At 47.3% G+C, this 17,172-nt stretch overlaps 2 protein-coding genes across 6 annotated transcripts in view; one reads left to right on the top strand and one right to left on the bottom strand.

The window, feature by feature from the left end:
- dcst1 (DC-STAMP domain containing 1) overlaps positions 1-144 on the bottom strand; it is a 12,293-nt gene extending 12,149 nt beyond the window's left edge. The window contains exon 1 of the mRNA XM_085423982.1: positions 6-144. Coding sequence (XP_085280108.1) covers positions 6-36 — 31 coding nt within the window. The 5' untranslated portion in view covers positions 37-144. The remainder of the gene's footprint in view (positions 1-5) is intronic.
- The window catches only part of dcst2 (DC-STAMP domain containing 2), a 17,850-nt gene extending 678 nt beyond the window's left edge, over positions 1-17,172 (top strand). Inside the window, exons 2-17 of one of the 5 annotated variants that reach the window (XM_085423979.1) lie at positions 158-296; positions 1,254-1,513; positions 4,024-4,194; positions 4,423-4,524; positions 5,277-5,471; positions 5,753-5,818; positions 5,891-6,104; positions 7,880-8,037; positions 8,166-8,330; positions 8,409-8,576; positions 11,259-11,359; positions 13,792-13,925; positions 14,810-14,937; positions 15,709-15,802; positions 16,611-16,787; positions 16,924-17,172. In XM_085423979.1, the coding sequence (XP_085280105.1) occupies positions 190-296; positions 1,254-1,513; positions 4,024-4,194; positions 4,423-4,524; positions 5,277-5,471; positions 5,753-5,818; positions 5,891-6,104; positions 7,880-8,037; positions 8,166-8,330; positions 8,409-8,576; positions 11,259-11,359; positions 13,792-13,925; positions 14,810-14,937; positions 15,709-15,802; positions 16,611-16,787; positions 16,924-17,113 (2,430 nt within the window). In that variant the 5' untranslated portion in view covers positions 158-189 and the 3' untranslated portion in view covers positions 17,114-17,172. Of the gene's footprint in view, positions 1-157; positions 297-1,253; positions 1,514-4,023; positions 4,195-4,422; positions 4,525-5,276; positions 5,472-5,752; positions 5,819-5,890; positions 6,105-7,879; positions 8,038-8,165; positions 8,331-8,408; positions 8,577-11,258; positions 11,360-13,791; positions 13,926-14,082; positions 14,400-14,809; positions 14,938-15,042; positions 15,194-15,708; positions 16,484-16,610; positions 16,788-16,923 lie in introns of those variants that run through there. The other 4 variants (XR_014913847.1, XM_085423980.1, XR_014913846.1 and 1 more) reach the window with 4 other exon arrangements.

The following is a 17,172-nucleotide window of genomic DNA, read 5'->3' as shown; positions in this document are numbered from 1 at the left end:
CTCACAGCTGTGACGTGTCCCGGTGTCAGCCATCATTCACCACAAATCGCTCCTCTAACCTGCGTTCAAGCGCACACCGCTTACAAACGTATCGACGTTTGACTGTTGGAGCTTCTGTTAGCTTCGGCCTGTCACGTGATGTGTCTCTGGTTTCCAGGTGACGCGGAAACGTTTCCCCTGGTGTAAAAGATGAAGATGAGGAGTGAAGAAAGGAAACAGCTCCTGATGAAAAGTGACATCTCAGTCCAGGTGAAGAGGGGCGGAGTCACAGAGACTATCCGAGGAGCTCTGAGCAGGTAGAGGGACCAGATTCACCTGAGTGCTAACTGTTAGCTTTTGAGCTAACACATTCTCATTTAGAGTGACCTGGATGTTAACCTTTCACCTTTTTAAAAAATGATTTGTGCTCACATTTATTGCTCCACAGCCTCATCACAGAACATTTTAACTTCCCTCCTATTCACTTCCTGCAAATTATTTTACTGTATATAAAGGATGGAAGCATCTGAAAGTGAACCCAACATTCATCCGTGGGGGCGGGGCTCCTCCGGCTTTATTTGGGGAAACAACCCCAGAGTTCTCACTTGGCTTGACGTCAGTGGACTCTGATGAGTTTACACAACAGGATGGTATTTTGTAAGTTACGACCTGCATCAGGGTGAAAGGCGAGGACAAACAGACGTGTGCTTCGGGGCAGCACACGGGCTTATCATCTCTGGTTTCACACCCAGCATCAGACCTCGCCGACGTCACCGTGTCTGTGCAGACCTTTACTGCACAGCGCGCACTCACAGCTGACATTGAAACTCATCGTTTCTATTCCATTAATCCAACATTAAAACGGTGTAACAGAGACACGTAGCTGTTTATTCTTACTCAGAACTCACAGATAGTTTTAAAGTCTGTTACTCCGTTGTAGTCGTCTCTGTTTGTCCACCAGCGCGATGCAAACAGGAACAACAATCAGGCTTTTCAGCCTTTTGTGTTTGAAATGACGAGTCTCGGGGAAAAGGCAGGTAGAAGGTGAGGTAGTCCTGAGACATGTTTGTTAAATACAATAAGACAGGGCTGATGTTTTAAACTTTTATTAGTTTTTTATTTAATTTGTCCTACAAAGACGGATCTTTGATAAATATCCCAGCCACTGTGAATCCGCCTGTACGTCACGGCCTGCAGGTGGCAGCACTGTAGCTTCATGTCTATGTGGTGCTGCAGGTTAGTGAACATGTCGTTCACTGTTTTTGCTTCCACAGACCGGCGGGACGCTCTCGACTCAGCGGCAGGAGGAAGCTCAGAGCTCACCTGGTGGAGGTGGGGCAGAGGATGGTGGCGTTTGTATCCGGGCTGCTGATCGCGTCTCTGTACGGACTCATGACTCTCTTCCTGCAGAAACAGCCGCTGTGGTTCTGCGCCCACACCACGTTGTGCTTGGCTGGTCTGGCAGCGTTCGGTATGGGGCTGTCGGTCAGCGTCAGGGCCAGCATCATGGTCATGCTGCCCTCCATGTGCTCAGGTTTGTCAGCGACGCGCCTTCAAGGTTTTATACCGATCCTCTCTTTGTTCATCGATATAAATCTGACATGCTGTAGAAGAGAAAAACATCCCAAAAATGACAATATTGTGTGTTGTAATAAGTCCTCATCGTTAGTGCTACTACTACTAAAGAAACTTATAAACTCTGTAAATTAAGAATAAAAATAATTTAAAAACAGACATTTCTTGGATGACATGAGGATGGTAGTGATCCCGTCAGCCCAACTTCTTTTAGTCTCCAAACAGAGGACGAGCTTCCGATAACAGCCAGAGCTCTGAAACAGACAGCAGAGCTTCTAACTGAAGTCAGAGCTCTCAAAAAGCTCCTGAATAAAGTAGAGATGGACCGATCCGATATTACGTATCGGTATCGGTCCGATACTGACCTAAATTACTGGATCGGATATCGGAGAAAAATAAAAAATGTAATCCGATCCATTAAATATCACGAAAGCACCTCACAAAACTTGCAACACGCCGTAACTCGCCTCAGAACGTTAGCACGTCGGAGCAGTATGCATCACGTGATAGAGCGGCTGTGGCATGCGGGACCTGTCGGTGGTCTGGATAGCATGTGGAGCTTCGCTAGCAACCCGGCATTTCATCTCCGACAAAGTTATCCCCGAGAGAAGTAAAGCAAGTGTGTAAGTCCATCTCTGAATGTTTGTAAAGCATTCCTGCGTTAAGCTTAACAAACGATATATGGAGCGACTGCCTCTTCTTGCTGCTACTTCAATCATGAAACTGCTTAATGATCAGCTGATCGGCTTTTCTGTCGTGAGTCCGTGTCTCTAGTTTGCTTTTGGCCCACTTTGCACCAGAAAGAGGAAACCAGCGGCTGAACAACAGCAGCACGTTTAAGCTTGATCAGCTGTTGTTAGAATTTATTTAATATTACTTTCTACTCCAGGATCTTTTTCTACGTAGCTGACGCTGGTAACTGTGCAGGGGCGGATCTAGCAAAGTTTAGCCAGGGGGGCCGTAGGGCATGAACAGGGAAAAGGGGGCACAAAGACATACTTTTCTTTCTTATTCTCATTTAAAATGTCGAGCTTTTAATAAATAATTATCTGACACCCAAAGTTTTAATTTGATGTAAAATGAATAGAAGTCAATTACTGTATATAGTAACTATTAAGTCTAATATATATACCCTAGTAAGCTATAGTACTTTTTCCTTTGGGAAGGTACCATCTGTGCAGTCTGCAATTTTGTTGAAGAAAGATGTTGAATCTATTTAATATTTCTTGAAAAATAATTGATTTCTGTGCATTTTTTTTCACATTGCATCAAATTAAGGTTGATTACGTCGATTAAGCATCATGAGGTGGAGCGTGAGGGGTGGTTCCTTATTTTTTATTTATTTATTTTTGTTGTTGCTGGGAGTTGGAACCCTATTAGTTAGGTTGCTTAATATTTACGCTAAGTACTCTTTAAAATACCAGAATAGGGAGGATGGTGTAGGTTTAAGTTTATTAGATTGATCAGTATTGCTGAACTATGAAACATTTTTTTTGCATACAGGTATAACAGAATAGCTTTAGTGTAGTTGTTGTTTTAAACTTGAGTATGAACTTATACAAAATGCAGCAAGATATTTAAAAAACAGTTTTGTTGATTAAAAAACACTATATCGGATTCATATCGGTATCGGCAGATATCCAAATTTATGATATCGGTATCGGTATCGGACATAAAAAAGTGGTATCGTGCCATCTCTAGAATAAAGTTACGACCACAGGTGACGCCGTACAGAGCTCTCAGAGACTGCGCGCCAATATTCAGATGGTGAAAACTCTGAGAGGTCGAGCTGTTATTGCCCTTTAAAGCTCTAAATAAGACACTTCTGAGCTCCTGTACAATTCAGTTTGAGAACTTCTGCTTTGAAATGATCAAAATGACATCGTCACACGCAGGTCTCCATCTTTGTCCACGACGTCACTCGCTGTGTTAAAGGGAACAACTTTAAGAAATTCAAATTCATCATGCTGTTCTTGTGCAAAATCTAGATATGAAGTCAAGTAAACCGTCTTCTGGTATTGTGGCGCTTACACTACCGGTCGAGTAAGATGAGCTTCCAAAACAGAGAAGCATTTCTAAATGACGTCATAGCTCAAAGGGATGAGTTAGGACTCATAAATCAAGTTAGAGCCTCCATGTTGATTCAGAAAAAACGTGACTCTCTCCACTTATGAGCTTCCAGGTATGAAATCTCTGAGCAGACTTCTACAACGGCACAAATAGAGTTCTCAGATTTGAAGCAACACACACTCTACGTGCTCCCTAACCTTCAAACAGAGTTGGACCTCCTCCCAAACGCAAATGGACCTGATGCAGTACGAGCTCTGAAGTGGAGGTTGAATCCCAAGGTCCCAAATAAACATGGAGTTCCCAGCAGAGTCACTATTCCCGATTAGAGGTGGACAATCAGAGCTTCTGAATTAGACGCCAGGTCCACGCCGTCACAGCGCTTCTCTTCCTGTGTTTCAGGTCATGGCAGGAACTTCCTCCTCCTCATGTTCGTGTCGCTGCTCGTGTCCGGTCCGCTCAGCAACACGTTGGAGAACACCGAGCGAGCCGCCTCCAGCCTGCTGTGTGGAGCTGAGCTGGCAGCCAATCAAACGCAGGAACTGATGCAGAAAGCAGCCACGCCCCTCTTCTGTAAGACCCGCCCCCACACCCACTGCAGTTACAGCCGCCAGTGCTCCTAAAAATTTACCACTCGTGTTTCATATTGAAATTTAATAGAATTTTAAACAAAATATGAATTTTATATCAGTTGCTGCCGTTTTTATCCAGTTTCATGGATTCATATAATTCTTTCTGATCCAGTCACAAATCAGATGAATGTGGCGAGCTGTGAGCGTCAGTGTTTTTGTTGGTTTGCAGCCGTGTTGGACCACATCAGGGAGATCAGCAGAAACGCGTACGCCGTCGCAGGAAGAGTCCAGAACTTCATCTACGCTATGACAGACAGCATCCGCCATGTTGGTAAGGCAGCCTCTTTAACCAGCTGATATGGGACAGCAGTTCCTGCAGATGCAGCCACCAGATCCAGTGCATGGTGCGACAGTGGTCAGCACTATATCCTCACAGACAGAAGGTTCCTGGTTCAAATCCCAGCCGGGGCATGTCTGTGTACAGTTTGTACGTTTCTTTCTGTCCCAAAGACAAGTTAGTCATTCGAAAGTGGCCGTGACTGTGAAACAGATGAAGTGTACATGCAATATAAATGCAAGCTTTGCACCTGTGACATAACAAAATGAACCAATTAGAAAACACTTTCACTGAGCTAACAAACATCAAAGACGCCTCAGAGGGTCATAAGATTGTAAAAGCATGTATTTATCTCAAATAGGCTCTTCAGAATTTCTCATTTGGTGTAGATGAAGGAAAACTGACCCGAACCATGCTGTGAAGGCAGGAAGTGCAGCCCTGTGTTAAAGAGGACTGATGGTTTCACCCACAGTCATTTACAGTTGGCTGCAGTTTCACACCTTCCATGTGCATACCTGGGGATCCACACTCTCAGAGCTGCAGGCCCCGCCCAGAACAGAACAGGTGTCGCTGACCTCAGATTTTAAGTTGAGTTTCTGTGTTTGGTAAAGGGAGGAGGCTGGGCCTGAGGTGTGTAGCACTGTGGGTGGGCTGAGGCCTTATAGGAGACAGTGTGTGTCTGACCGACCATGTTTGCCATACGCCTGCAGATACTCACCTTACACCTCTGACCTCTGACCCTGCAGCTCGCGCGCTGAGGAATGTCCTACGCTTCCTGGCCGATATCGGGGACATCTGTAACGAAAAGATGGGAACTCCGTACAGGAAGTGCCGGTCACTGTTTGAGGAAGCTCGAAGCGACTGCTCTGAGCTGCTGGGCGACTTCAACTTCCTGTGCAACATCGTGGACGGCTTCCTGCCGCTCTGCAACCTGGCCCGCGGTGCGTCCATGTATCCCGGTCCTTGTGTGGACGTTAACCCTCAGAGGCACAAATATCAAAGTTACAGAAGGTCAGGCTGTAATCTCTGAGACTTAAAGAATAAAACGTGGAAAAGGAGTGTCGGACAAGATCTACTGTTCACGGTCCAGGACACTTTTCACTTATTTCAATGATTTTATTCTAATGTCAGCGTGGCCTTAAAAACCAAAGAGTCCAAACTCTGTATTTGCTCTCACGTTCATCTTTACGTCTCTGTAATCGTCTCACTGTTGGTCTTTCAGCTGGCGAGTTCTTCTGCATCGTCCCTTCCTACATCGCCGACCACCTGAGGAAACGTCTCGCGGCTCGTGAGTCCATTTCCTCTTTATTGTTTAGCCTTTACTGCCGGGCGCACAGAGGCTGACTCCTGCCTCTTTCAGCTGTCATTGCAGTGTTTCAGAAGATGAAGCGTGAGTTTGAGTTCAACATCTCCGCCTCACTGGACTTTGACCTGGATGCCAACAGCAGCCAGTCTCTGCACCAGATGTCTCAGAGCATCATGTCGGAGATTTCATCGGAACTTCAAGTGTTTCAGAAGCTGAGTGGACCGCTGGCGTACATCGGCCTCGTCCTGCTCGCCTGCTCCTTCCTCAGGTCGGGACTCTTCTCACATCTACACACTTGGTTCACTGAATCTATCTAATGTTCAGTTGCTCCACACAGTGCACATGCTTCAGTTCATCTAATAGATGCAACGCAACACTTTAAAATCCTTCAGTCACACCACAAGTATTCGTCCCCTCCTTGAATCTATTTATTTAAAAGGGACAGCGCAGCTTAACTGAGTCCAAGTACAAAACAGGAAACTGATGTAATACACAAGTTTATAGCTATTGCTAATTTTCAACAATTGTCCCTTGTTGGGCTTACAATCAAAATAGATGCATTTTACAATAAAACAATAAAACTTAACTCATGAGTTCAGTTTCACGGCCACACCGGGGCTGATCACCTAAACCAGCGGTGTCCTTCAGAGCTACCGTCCTGCAGCGTTTAGACGCATCCTTGTTTCGACACACCTGAATCAAATGAATGGCTTGTTATCAGGCCTTTGCTGAACTTGATGGCGTGCTGAAGAGATGATCCAAGCAATTTGATTCAGCTGTGTTGGAGCAGGGATGCATCTAAAAGCTGCAGACAGTAGACTGGAGTTGGACACCCCTGACTTAGACAAAGCGCGTCTGACAGAGCGAAGCACGCCAAAAGATCCCAAACAGCAGCAAATCATTCCTCGATTGAAAGAAAGAGCTGAGACACAAAGTCGCTGACATCCATCAGTCTGGAGAGGGTTGCAGATCCGTTTCTAAGCCTGTAAAACTTTGGTCGACCAAAATTACTTTGGGAACGCATCAGTGGCTCATCTGGGAGGTCACAGAAGAACCCAGAACAACATCTAAAGAACCGCAGGCCTCACTCGCATCAGGTGAGGTCAGAGTCGCTGTAACTGGTGGAACCATGGATTCTGCTCTCGACCAGGATGAAGGAGAACCTTCCACCATCAGGACGGTGATCAGGAACACGGCATCGTGTGGCGCCTAAAATGCTTTGAAGAGGCTGTTCCTGCTGGAAAACCCTCTAATGTGACTGAATTCAAATAATTCTGCAAAGAAGAGCGTGGCACGCTTCCTCCACAGCGACGTGAAGCACTCATTGCTCAGCGTCAGTTATGGTCGCACAACCAGGTGTTAGGTTTAGGGTGGAGTTACTTCTTCACACAGGTGGGTTTGGAGAGCTTCCTCCCTGTAAACCAAATCATTATTGATCACATTAAAATCTGTTTGATGATCTGCAAGTGTGAAAAATGCAAAAAATAAAATAAGCAGGAAAATGTTTTATTATTTCTGTTTTCGCTCCACATGCGCCGCTCGGTCTCCCTGATCCACAGGCGTCAGCTTACTTGAGCTGCCTGATTCAGTTTGGTTCATTTGCGCTCTTTAGTTCATGACATCTGCACATACTCTGCATGCTTTAGGTCACTTTAGCCAAATGCAAACCACATGCTTCAGTTTACTTCAGCTACACGAGGACGATTCAGGAAGTCTTTCATAGCTCACGCAGCAACATCTGTGCAGCAGAGACTCATCTGTAATCTCATCGCTGCAGTTTTTCAGCTCTGCATCGTCTTCTCACATCGCTCTGCTCGTTTCCTTTTTTATTCAGTTTCATTTCGCTTTTTGAGGTATTTTGCTTCATCGATCCACTTTATCATGTTCAGCTCTTTGTGGCATTTTTACTCCACGAGCTTCCTTATTTGACTTTTTCCCCTCGTCTCACTCTTTACACTTCACTTTATTTCCACGAGCGTTGCTTTGCATTAACCTCGATGCTGATTGTTGCTGATGGGTGTTGATGTGGTTGTGTGTCTGCAGGGCAGTGCAGTACAGACACAGGTACCTCCACAATATTAAATTTGATAACAACTACATCACTGCTCAGTTTAAAGACCTTGACCAAAGGGTGACCTCAGTAGGCGGAGCCTCTGTGTTTCCAATCACGCGCAGAGAGGCCAAGACCTACATCACACCACGTGAGTACATCCGTGTGTGTGGGTTTGTTTGTTAGCTTGTGTGACAGGTACACAGCAGGTGCTGGACGAGGTCATGGTTTGTGGATCAGCGATGTTCATCAAAGCGATCTGACGCGTCTGTCCTGCAGTGTCATTTCAGCTGACGTACAGAGAGCGGCGGGCGGTGATGGCGGGCTTGGTTTCGGTCTTCAGGCACCTGATCATAGGCAGCCTGCTGGTGGCGCTGGACTTCCTGGTGTTCTGGATTCTGGATCAGGTGCACCACCAGGTGACGGAGGACATCGTGGCCAGAGGTGAGCCAGCACACCTGCCAAAAACAGCCCTGCGTTTTCACTGTGAGCGGTGACCAGCGTGACGCTCTGTCCCGATAGTTCCGGTCACGGTGGCGGTCCAGGTGAACGGGTCGGGTTACGCCTCAGACATCTACAGAGACGTGGTGGCCTCGTTCAACATCCTGCAGCGGGGAAACATCACCGTGATCAGCAAGAAGTGCCTGCTGGAGCCGTCAGAACCAAACTACAACACGTGTTTCATCCTCGGTATGACATCACACAGGAAGCGAATCACAATTGGCCTCATTGAACTTTAAAGGAGGACAAACCACGTAAAGCTTAGAATAAATCAGTGCGTGGCTGCAGTGACGCAGGTGGCTGTAGCTGCCAGCTGTCTGCTCAGTTTCAGCTCTTGTAACCTCTGCAGTGTCTGTGCTGTGGAGCCTTTGGACGCAGTTTTAATGCAGTCATCTAATGAATAACATGATTTTGTACTAATAGATCGATAGGTCTGCACTGATTACAAGATCCAGTTTATGCATCTGCAGCTTTTTGAATAATCTTCCTAGTTTTAGCTGTTAACGGATTCACAATCTACCCAAATGATCCCTGAACAAAAGAGGACGCTGCCATGAAGGGAAGATGAATGTGGTCTCAATCTAAGGACCTATACTTTCCCCGCAGACACACACACACACTTCCTGTAGTACATCCTGCTTCCATCTCCTCTCCAGGTAAACAATGGAAAAGGAAAAGTAATTCATCAGACCGGGACACCACCTTGGCCTGGCTCTGTGCTCATTGTAGGTGGAGGTGGAGTGATCTGGCTCCTTTGAGCTGCAGTAACCCTTGTGTGGGCTCTGAGCATACTGGCTGCTTCACCTGTCATCCTTCCTTGGATCACTGTGTGCAACGTGACCCCTGCCCTAATCACTCACTGGCCTTTTACCTGCCTCCAGGGCATCACCTCGAACAGCTGACTGCTCACCTGCTGTGTTAAAAATCCCACACAAGGACACACCAGGAGGCTGATTGTAACGAGATAATCGGTGTTATTCATCTCAGGCATCAGTGGTTTCATTTTGTTGCTGGAAGCAAAGTCGTAATAAAATAAAAGCCAGATTCCTGAGTTCATAGAAGCTTCCTGTACTGGAAACGGGCCAGTAGCAGCAGAGGAAGAGGATTTAAAAAAACAAAAACTACCCAGGAATGTGGAATCCGAGTGTCAGAGCGACTGCGTTGTTTTGTCTGAACACGCAGATGACTGGAAGCAACGTTTTGAGTGACTGTTGAGAGAAGCTGTGACGACAGAGCGTCTCTGACACAAACACGTCCTGAGCTCAGGAGCTTTAATCCAGCTTTGACCTGCAAACATCACAACAAAGATGAGCAGAGGAAGAGGTTGTGTTGTTTTGAGCTTAGCAATGACTCATCAGTCACTGATCCGTCCAGAGCTTTTGGAATATTTGAGTTTCATTAAAACTGAAAGAGCAGACAGTCAGATTTCTAACACTCATATGACGTGACAACATGGAGTCGTAGCATCCTTCATCACTTTACACGCTCCACTTACTCAACTATTCAGACCACAGCATGAGCTTCAAACCTTACAATGAAATAATTAGATACTGAGATCAATAAGAACTAGGGCTGCCACAAACCATTATTTTGATAGTCGACTAATCAGATCATCATCCATTGGACGTAAAACGTACAGCTTATTGCACCAGCAGCATCTGCTCTTATATAACTATCATTAGCTTACAGCTTTAAGTGTTTACGGTGCTAACTAAAAATAAAGACAAGATGATAGTTTATTAAACTCTAATGAAATTTGCAGATTGTTTCGGTGAAGTTTAATAAACTCCTTGCTATCTAAAATATAACAGGACACCGGAGTAAATTCTCGAGCATCTCACACTTCTGATAATCAGCTGTCTGCTTGACGTTTATTCAGCTGTGTAAAAACTATAACTTTAATCTCAGCCAAACCGATTTACTCAGGAACAAATAAAATACTAAAAAAAAAGCCAAACAATAACATGTTTAAGTTATCTAAGTGACTCATATATCATGTTTAACCTGAGTAGGGAAAGATGGCGGTGGGTTTGAAAACGATCTGCCGGGAGTCCGGTGTTCTCACGGCTCTAGTTAGCCTAGCCCCCGGCTAGCTATCGAGCTAGTGGGTAACAGACGTCTCCGAAAACGTCGGAGCGCTTTTGAAAATATGCGGTGTCTTGATAAACTGAGCAGATATTTGAGGTTTACACAGCTACATTCTCCATGAAAATATGTTAAACGTTTATTCTGTGACCCAGAAAGAATAATAAGAGTAATATTAAAACTAACTAGCTGCCGCCATTGTTGGAAACTGAGCTGGGCTGCGCTATGAATTCTGGGACACAGCTTCTTCTTCTTCGGGGTTTAACGGCAGCTGGCATCCTTGTACATGCAGTGCTGTCATCTTCTGTTTCAGTCCGTTATTACACTCTTTAATCCTGCTACTTATTCCTGCATCTTTTGTGATCTTACAAAGCTTCAAACGACGCGTCGACTATTAAATCAGTCGTCGACGATTTTGATAGTCGACTAATCGTGGCAGCCCTAATAAGAACCCACCAGAAAAACAAATGGCAAAGGCCTGAGCCCCGGCCGCCTCTAACAGAGCACCCACCCAGCACAGAGCCCAGTGTGCAGAGGCAAACCAACACAAATATGTTCACCTGACATCAGAGATTTACATGCAGACAAATGTGATGTTTGTCTGATTGCAACCTTTTCATAATCAAATCAGCTGTCCGTCCGATATCTGTGTTGTATGTGTGTTATTGCCGTCACACCGTGAAGACGGGGTCGGTGTTTCAGCCACACACATTTTCACCTTTCTTTTTTAACCACATTGAGACAAAGGGACTTTACTGGTTTTACTGGTTGTGGTCTGTGTTGCAGGCTTCCTGTTGGGTTTGGCTCTGCTTGTGTCTCTGACCAGCGGATTCATGCAGCGCTGCAGACGCCTCATCTGTGCTTCATATCACCCTGAGAGAGAGCAGGTACTCACACACTTAGAGTCACATGATTCGGACGACGCCTCTCGCCCTGTGACAGCGGGGACGGGCTCCAGCTGTCACAGGGCGAGAGGCGTCCCCGAAATGGAGAAATGGGAGAAAATTTGTGGGTGGGTGGAAACCTTGTCGCAGGTTATTGCTGCGTTTTTGTTTAAACCAGTTGAACTGAAGCTGGAAGTCTGCACCTGAGTCATGCCTCCTGCCCGTCCGTCGACACTGTGTGAGTTTTAAATCCACTGCAGTGGTGTGGATTTACAAGGAGAACTCTGATTTAAACCAGCTCTGAACCCTCTAACAAAGCTGTCTGGCAGCGCACGCAGCCGCTCCTGGGTGGCTCGCATTTTTTCAAACCTGGGCTCATATTCTCTTCGAGGATTTTGGACGCCGGCCAGCCTCGCAGAGATGATGTAAACCGATCCTCTGACAACACGAGGATCAGGAGAGCTGTGCCCCAGGGCAGGTTTTTTTTATTTCACCTGCATGCCCCGCCCACTCCTCCTCTCCGAGTGAAGGTGTGCTGTTTTGGTGAGACGAGCGAAGAGGAAGAACAGCTGCTGCTGTGGGTGAAAGGTCACGGAGCAGAGAGGCATCTGAAGAATCTGCAGAATGAAAGAGTGAGAGGAGGAAGGAGGAGGCAGGTCCGGACTGCTCGCAGAGACCCGAGCCCGGGCGAGGCCGAAAGTCAGGAAAACACGCTGCTGCCACAAACCAGCCCGGCAACTCCGTCACATAGATCCGATCTCCAGTTTAAAGGCCAAAGCTTTCCCAGTCTTAGACGATTCCCCACAAAAGGAAATCAATAAATCAATAAACAACCACCAAATAACACCAACGTTTGACTTTTGCCAAAACACTTTCACAATGAAGGTTAGAAACATTTCCCAGCATGCCGCTGGGCATGAGACCGAGCGGCTGGCTTCATGGTGGCGGTGCCATCTTTTGTAAATGCAGCCTGCGGTTTAGGAAAGGATTATTGTCAGGATTCAAATAGATCCACGTTCACCGCATGTTAGAAATCCGGGCGATGACCCAGCTGCAGCCTGCACTCACTCTGAGGTCGTGCCCGCTGCTCGTGACTGCGAAGCATTCACGCTGAAAAGGTTAGAGGCGGGCGCGCTGCTCGACAGCTGGCGCAGGTTTAACGGTGTGGAGGTGCTCGCCGCTTCAACCTCATGTATTTTGGCAACGCCTTTCTGCGCGACCCTGATTGTTCGGGTTACAGGAACCAGAACATCCTGTGCCGCCCGGCTGGTCGACGGCTCTGAGGCGGGGGCTGTGTGTCTAATGTTGATCACAAACTGCTGTGGCAAACGGCGACTAGTGTGTCTGTTAACACATCTGTTTTCTGTGCTTTGGTCGTGGTGGTTGTGAAATTTCTGGGAAATGACCCACTGCCGTCGGCCGCTTTCAACTCTGATTTCACAAAGAGTTCAGTTTGGTGTTTGCTTTTCCTCTGTCTGCACGTTAGTGTGTGTCTGCTGCACGTGTCGTTCGCTCTGCAGGCTGGATGCAACTTTCACGCAATAAATCACACCAATGTTGCTTTCTGGATTCCTCCTCTTCTTCTGTTTGTAGTGAAATATAATCAGCCGCGTGTTCTGGGCGTGGTTGCTTTTCTGACTGCCAGGAGTGCGTGCCGGAGATGCGATTGGCTGGAGGACGCCGGGTCAGATTTAGTGTCACGCCAAATCTGAGCCCAGCGCAGCCTCATGGGCTCCGTTTAGATGACTGGGAGAGCTGCTGGGATGCTGCTGGGCTGAGTTTGGCCTGTTGATTTTTCTGTTAGTGTGGAGTCGGAGCCTCGACAGATTAGATGTGAGTCCTCAGTAACATGACAGCGTGGGTTCATTTACGGCCCCGTGATGTTTTATATAAGGATGGTTAGTCGGTTACTCCGTGTTCGTCTCACTGATGCTGTTTCCTTAATCAGTGTGTTAGCCGCGGTTCACTGCATGTTAAAACAAACCCACGACGAGCTGCAGGAGAAGCAAACGGACTCAGTGGGAATCTGAGCGGGACACCAGCAGGTCACTGGAGTGTGAAACTAGCTTAATTTCTTTAACGTGGAATTTTCTGATGATTCCAGCTTCATTGTGCTGCTTATGTTGAAATCTTCCCTCACAAAGCGTAAGAAGCAGCACGTTCATCTGTCGGCCGTCAGTGTGTCGTTGCAACATGTCCGTTTATCTCTGCATCGCCTGACAGCGGACCTGCCCTCACCCTCCCGCCGAGCGGCATGTTTTAACTCTCCGTGACAAACGCTGAAACTCTGCCAATGTTTCTGATTTTGCACAGAGAGCGGGAGGTTGTGTTGCTGCTGTGGTGGATGTTGATCACAGAGCGTGACATTCTGGATGTGTGAGGGAAAAGTGAGACATGATTGTGACGAGCTGGGCTGTTGTCGTTGCGCTCGACAGGAGAGGATCCGGTTCCTCCGCCAGCAGATCCTGGATCAGAGGAGGGGGGTGCGCAGAGCCCTGAGGAGGTCTGTGGGCAGGAGCACAACCGACCCGGGAGGAGGAGGAGGACGTCTCCATGCTCTGCTGATACGGTACAAAGACTGACCTAAAGTCGTGTCCCACAAACACGTGCACGCTTTAGGTGCTGTAGGAGTGAAAAACATTTGTATTTCCCTCAGAAACTGTTGAACACAAATTCAGTCTGATTCAGTTTTTTTTTTTTTTCAAATGATGATTTCATTCGTGAAGGGAAAGACACTCGCTGCTGTGTTTGCGTCCTGATGGGCCGACATCCTCGCTCACTCGTGGTTCCCTCAGAGCAGCCCGGACCATCACACCACCGAGTCCGACTGTAGTGGTGGCAGGTTGATGTTCTGCGTGCAGGTTGACGCAGACGTAACGGGACTCAAACCTTCCACAAAGTTCAGCTTCTGCCTCGTCAGTCCACAGAATATTTCCCAGACGTTACTGGGATCTTCCAGATGTTTGTTGGCAGATGTGAGACGATCTTTTCGGTCTGCAGTGGTTTTCATTGGACTCTCCCACGGAGGCCATTTTTTGCTCACTCTCATTTTGTTGAATCGTGACCTCTGACCTTAACTGAGGCCTGCAGGTCCTCCTGGATGAATTTTGGTCAGCCGGTCGCTCCTGGGAAGCTTCCAGGACTGTTCCAGGCTTTCTCCATGTGTGGATAACGGCTCCCACCGTGGTTCGCTGGAGTCCCTGATGTCACTGACTTTGTGTCTTTAGATCGTGGCCTGATGTGATGATCCTTTATGCTGCTTCACTGTCAGAGCTTGTGGTTAATGCGATGCAACAGGTCTGACAGGGATGAGCAGAGTAGATCGACTTCAGCCTGTTTAATGTTGAAACATTGTGTGTGGTTACATTAATAACAGGGTTGGTATTATTCAATGAAACTAAGGGACCAGAACCTTCAGAAGGTCAGGATGCGATCTGTTTGCATTACTGTCAGGTTACCTGGAGGAGGTCGCCTGTCTCACCTGCTGGGCTTGTCGACACCTGCCTGCTGTCTGGTCTGTGGAGAGGTGCTGCGCCTGCCTGACCTGAGCGCAGTCATCTGTGATGCCCCGCACTGTTCAGGTAAACCCACCGAGGGCGCTCCCTGGTAAAACCGTCCTGAGGTTTTTAGTTTTTATTGGGTGGATTGACCTTTAACCTCTCCACGTGGCGCCTCTTCCTGTCCAGATTCTTTGCAGATTTTCTGCACATTTGCAACAGAAAGTAAGCACAGGGAGCCACGTGCCGGATATCTGCATCAACCCTGAAACGTCTGTTTGCTGGACATAGCATCAATGTTCAGCCCTGATGATGAATGTGATGTGATTTAGTCTCTGAGGTGTGTCTTTCCCTTTAAACAGTGAGGTAACGCTTTACATCAAAAAACAGCGAAAGACTGAATCATTTCTCACACCAGGACAAATACCTGCAGTGTGACGCCGTAAACTGGAGCGTGTGTGTGTGTGTGTGTGTGTGTGTGTGTGCGCACGCTGAGGGAGTGTCCTGCAGCACTCAGTGTTGTTGACTCAGCTGAAGTGAGAGATAACTGTAACTGTAGCAGATTTAACTCTTTAGCTTCTGTTTAGGTTTCACAGAGCCAAGAGATCCTTTTAAAAGGCTGCAGAGAGGATTACATTGAGCTGGTTAATAAAAAAACACCTGTTATCTGTGACACTGAATCAGTCCACCCAGCAGGAGAACTTTATATCAGACTGCACCCAGTGATAGCCTGGGTCACTGTTTCACTGGTCCTTTCATTTCCTCATAAGTTCGTAGTGAGCGATTTAAAACGAGCAGAGTTTGTGTCATGAATGAGGATGAATGCTCTTTTTACAAGCTGCCGTCTCTTTGCAGGCGTGTACTGTCGGCCGTGCTTCCAGAGTTTGGGGAGCACGTGTGTCATCTGCGTACGACCTCTGACCTTCCAGGAAGACAGCGAGGAGGAGCTGTGAGTGAACGCCAGAGAAGGGCTGTAAAATTGAGCCAGAGCGGTGTCGCCATGTGTCTCATTGACTCTGTTTTAAGTGATTTATAAAGCAGAGAAGCGGCACTGGATTTGAGTTCTGACGTTATCCAATGACAGGACGTCACAGAGACGCAGGGTGACGAAGGGTCCAAACAACTGTAACGAGGCAGAATTACAACGGTTTCCATGGAGATGCCTGCTGTCACTGTTTAAAAACAAACAGCTGGCAGCGACAGCTGAGGCCACGCCCCCACACAGGCTGACTTACCGCTGCAGCCTGCCTCAAGTGGCCATCAGAGGAATTGCGGTTTTTGTATTAGCTACATTTGTCAGTCTCTGCTGCACACGCCTCCCCGTAGACTGATCGCTGTTAACAGAAACCTAGCGCGCAGCTATGATCTGTTACTCTTCAGCGTTTCTGAACTTCTTTCAGTGATAAATGTTTCCCAAAGCTGTTGGAGCAGCTGAGAACGGCACCGGTTCTCCTTACTTTCCTTGTCAAGAGTCATGTTAAAGATTTAAATTCTTTGCACTTGTGCTCGGGGCCCATCAACAAATATTTGCTTCTTAACATTATTTTCCAAATTAAATTTAGTGAAGGAGCAGATGAGCGATCCAGATGTTTCAGCACAGAAGTGCTTCCTCTAAATCAGTCAAACATGTTCTTCCCTGCCCCGGATTCAGAATCTGGGGTAAAGGTTCCCCTCCATCTTGCAGCTCTGTGTCCCCCAAGAGTGGCTTGCCCCACAGTGGGACCCACTGGTCTATGCTCTCTGTCTGGTTCTCTCAGAGACTCCACTGATGATGAGCGGCCCAGTTTGTCGTCGACCCGCCAGACAAACGCGCAGATAAAGAGGAGGATCCCCACAGCGAGGCAGCAAAGTCCGAGTGGCCGCTCAGGAAGGGAAGCAGAACGAGGAGAGCGCCCCAGCAGTGATGACAGTGTTTACCTGGACTCTGAACTCAGGTAGGACACGTCTGAAGGAGGCATTGATAGAAGCTGATGGTAAACGTAAAGGATCGCATGTCCACATGTAGATATTTTTAAATGTGACCTGCTCGGAGGTTAAAAGTCTTGAACATCTGTTTCCCCCTCTGGCCAGTGAAGCAGACCTGATGTACCAGGACCAACCAGGGTCAGGCGAGTCCGACAGCGACCACTCCTTTAACTCTGCTCTCTCAGAGCACGAGTCCCTCGTCTCAGTCGTCATTCACCGACCCGACCGTGCTCAAAACCTCCAGGACCTTCCACAACCATCGGGTTCTCTCTGGGCTCCGTCTCCCGGACCATGAAGCTCAGCCAGATGTTCCACTTTGTGATTAAAGCTAATAAAGCAAATTTACACATGAAA

This window comes from Rhamphochromis longiceps, linkage group LG11 (assembly GCF_057381845.1).
Source record: "Rhamphochromis longiceps isolate RC_006_pf linkage group LG11, R_longiceps_female_GT1.1, whole genome shotgun sequence".
Lineage (NCBI taxonomy): Eukaryota > Metazoa > Chordata > Actinopteri > Cichliformes > Cichlidae > Rhamphochromis > Rhamphochromis longiceps.
The sequence above is the reverse complement of the archived record's forward strand: the minus strand, read 5'-3'. Positions and strand labels throughout refer to the sequence as shown.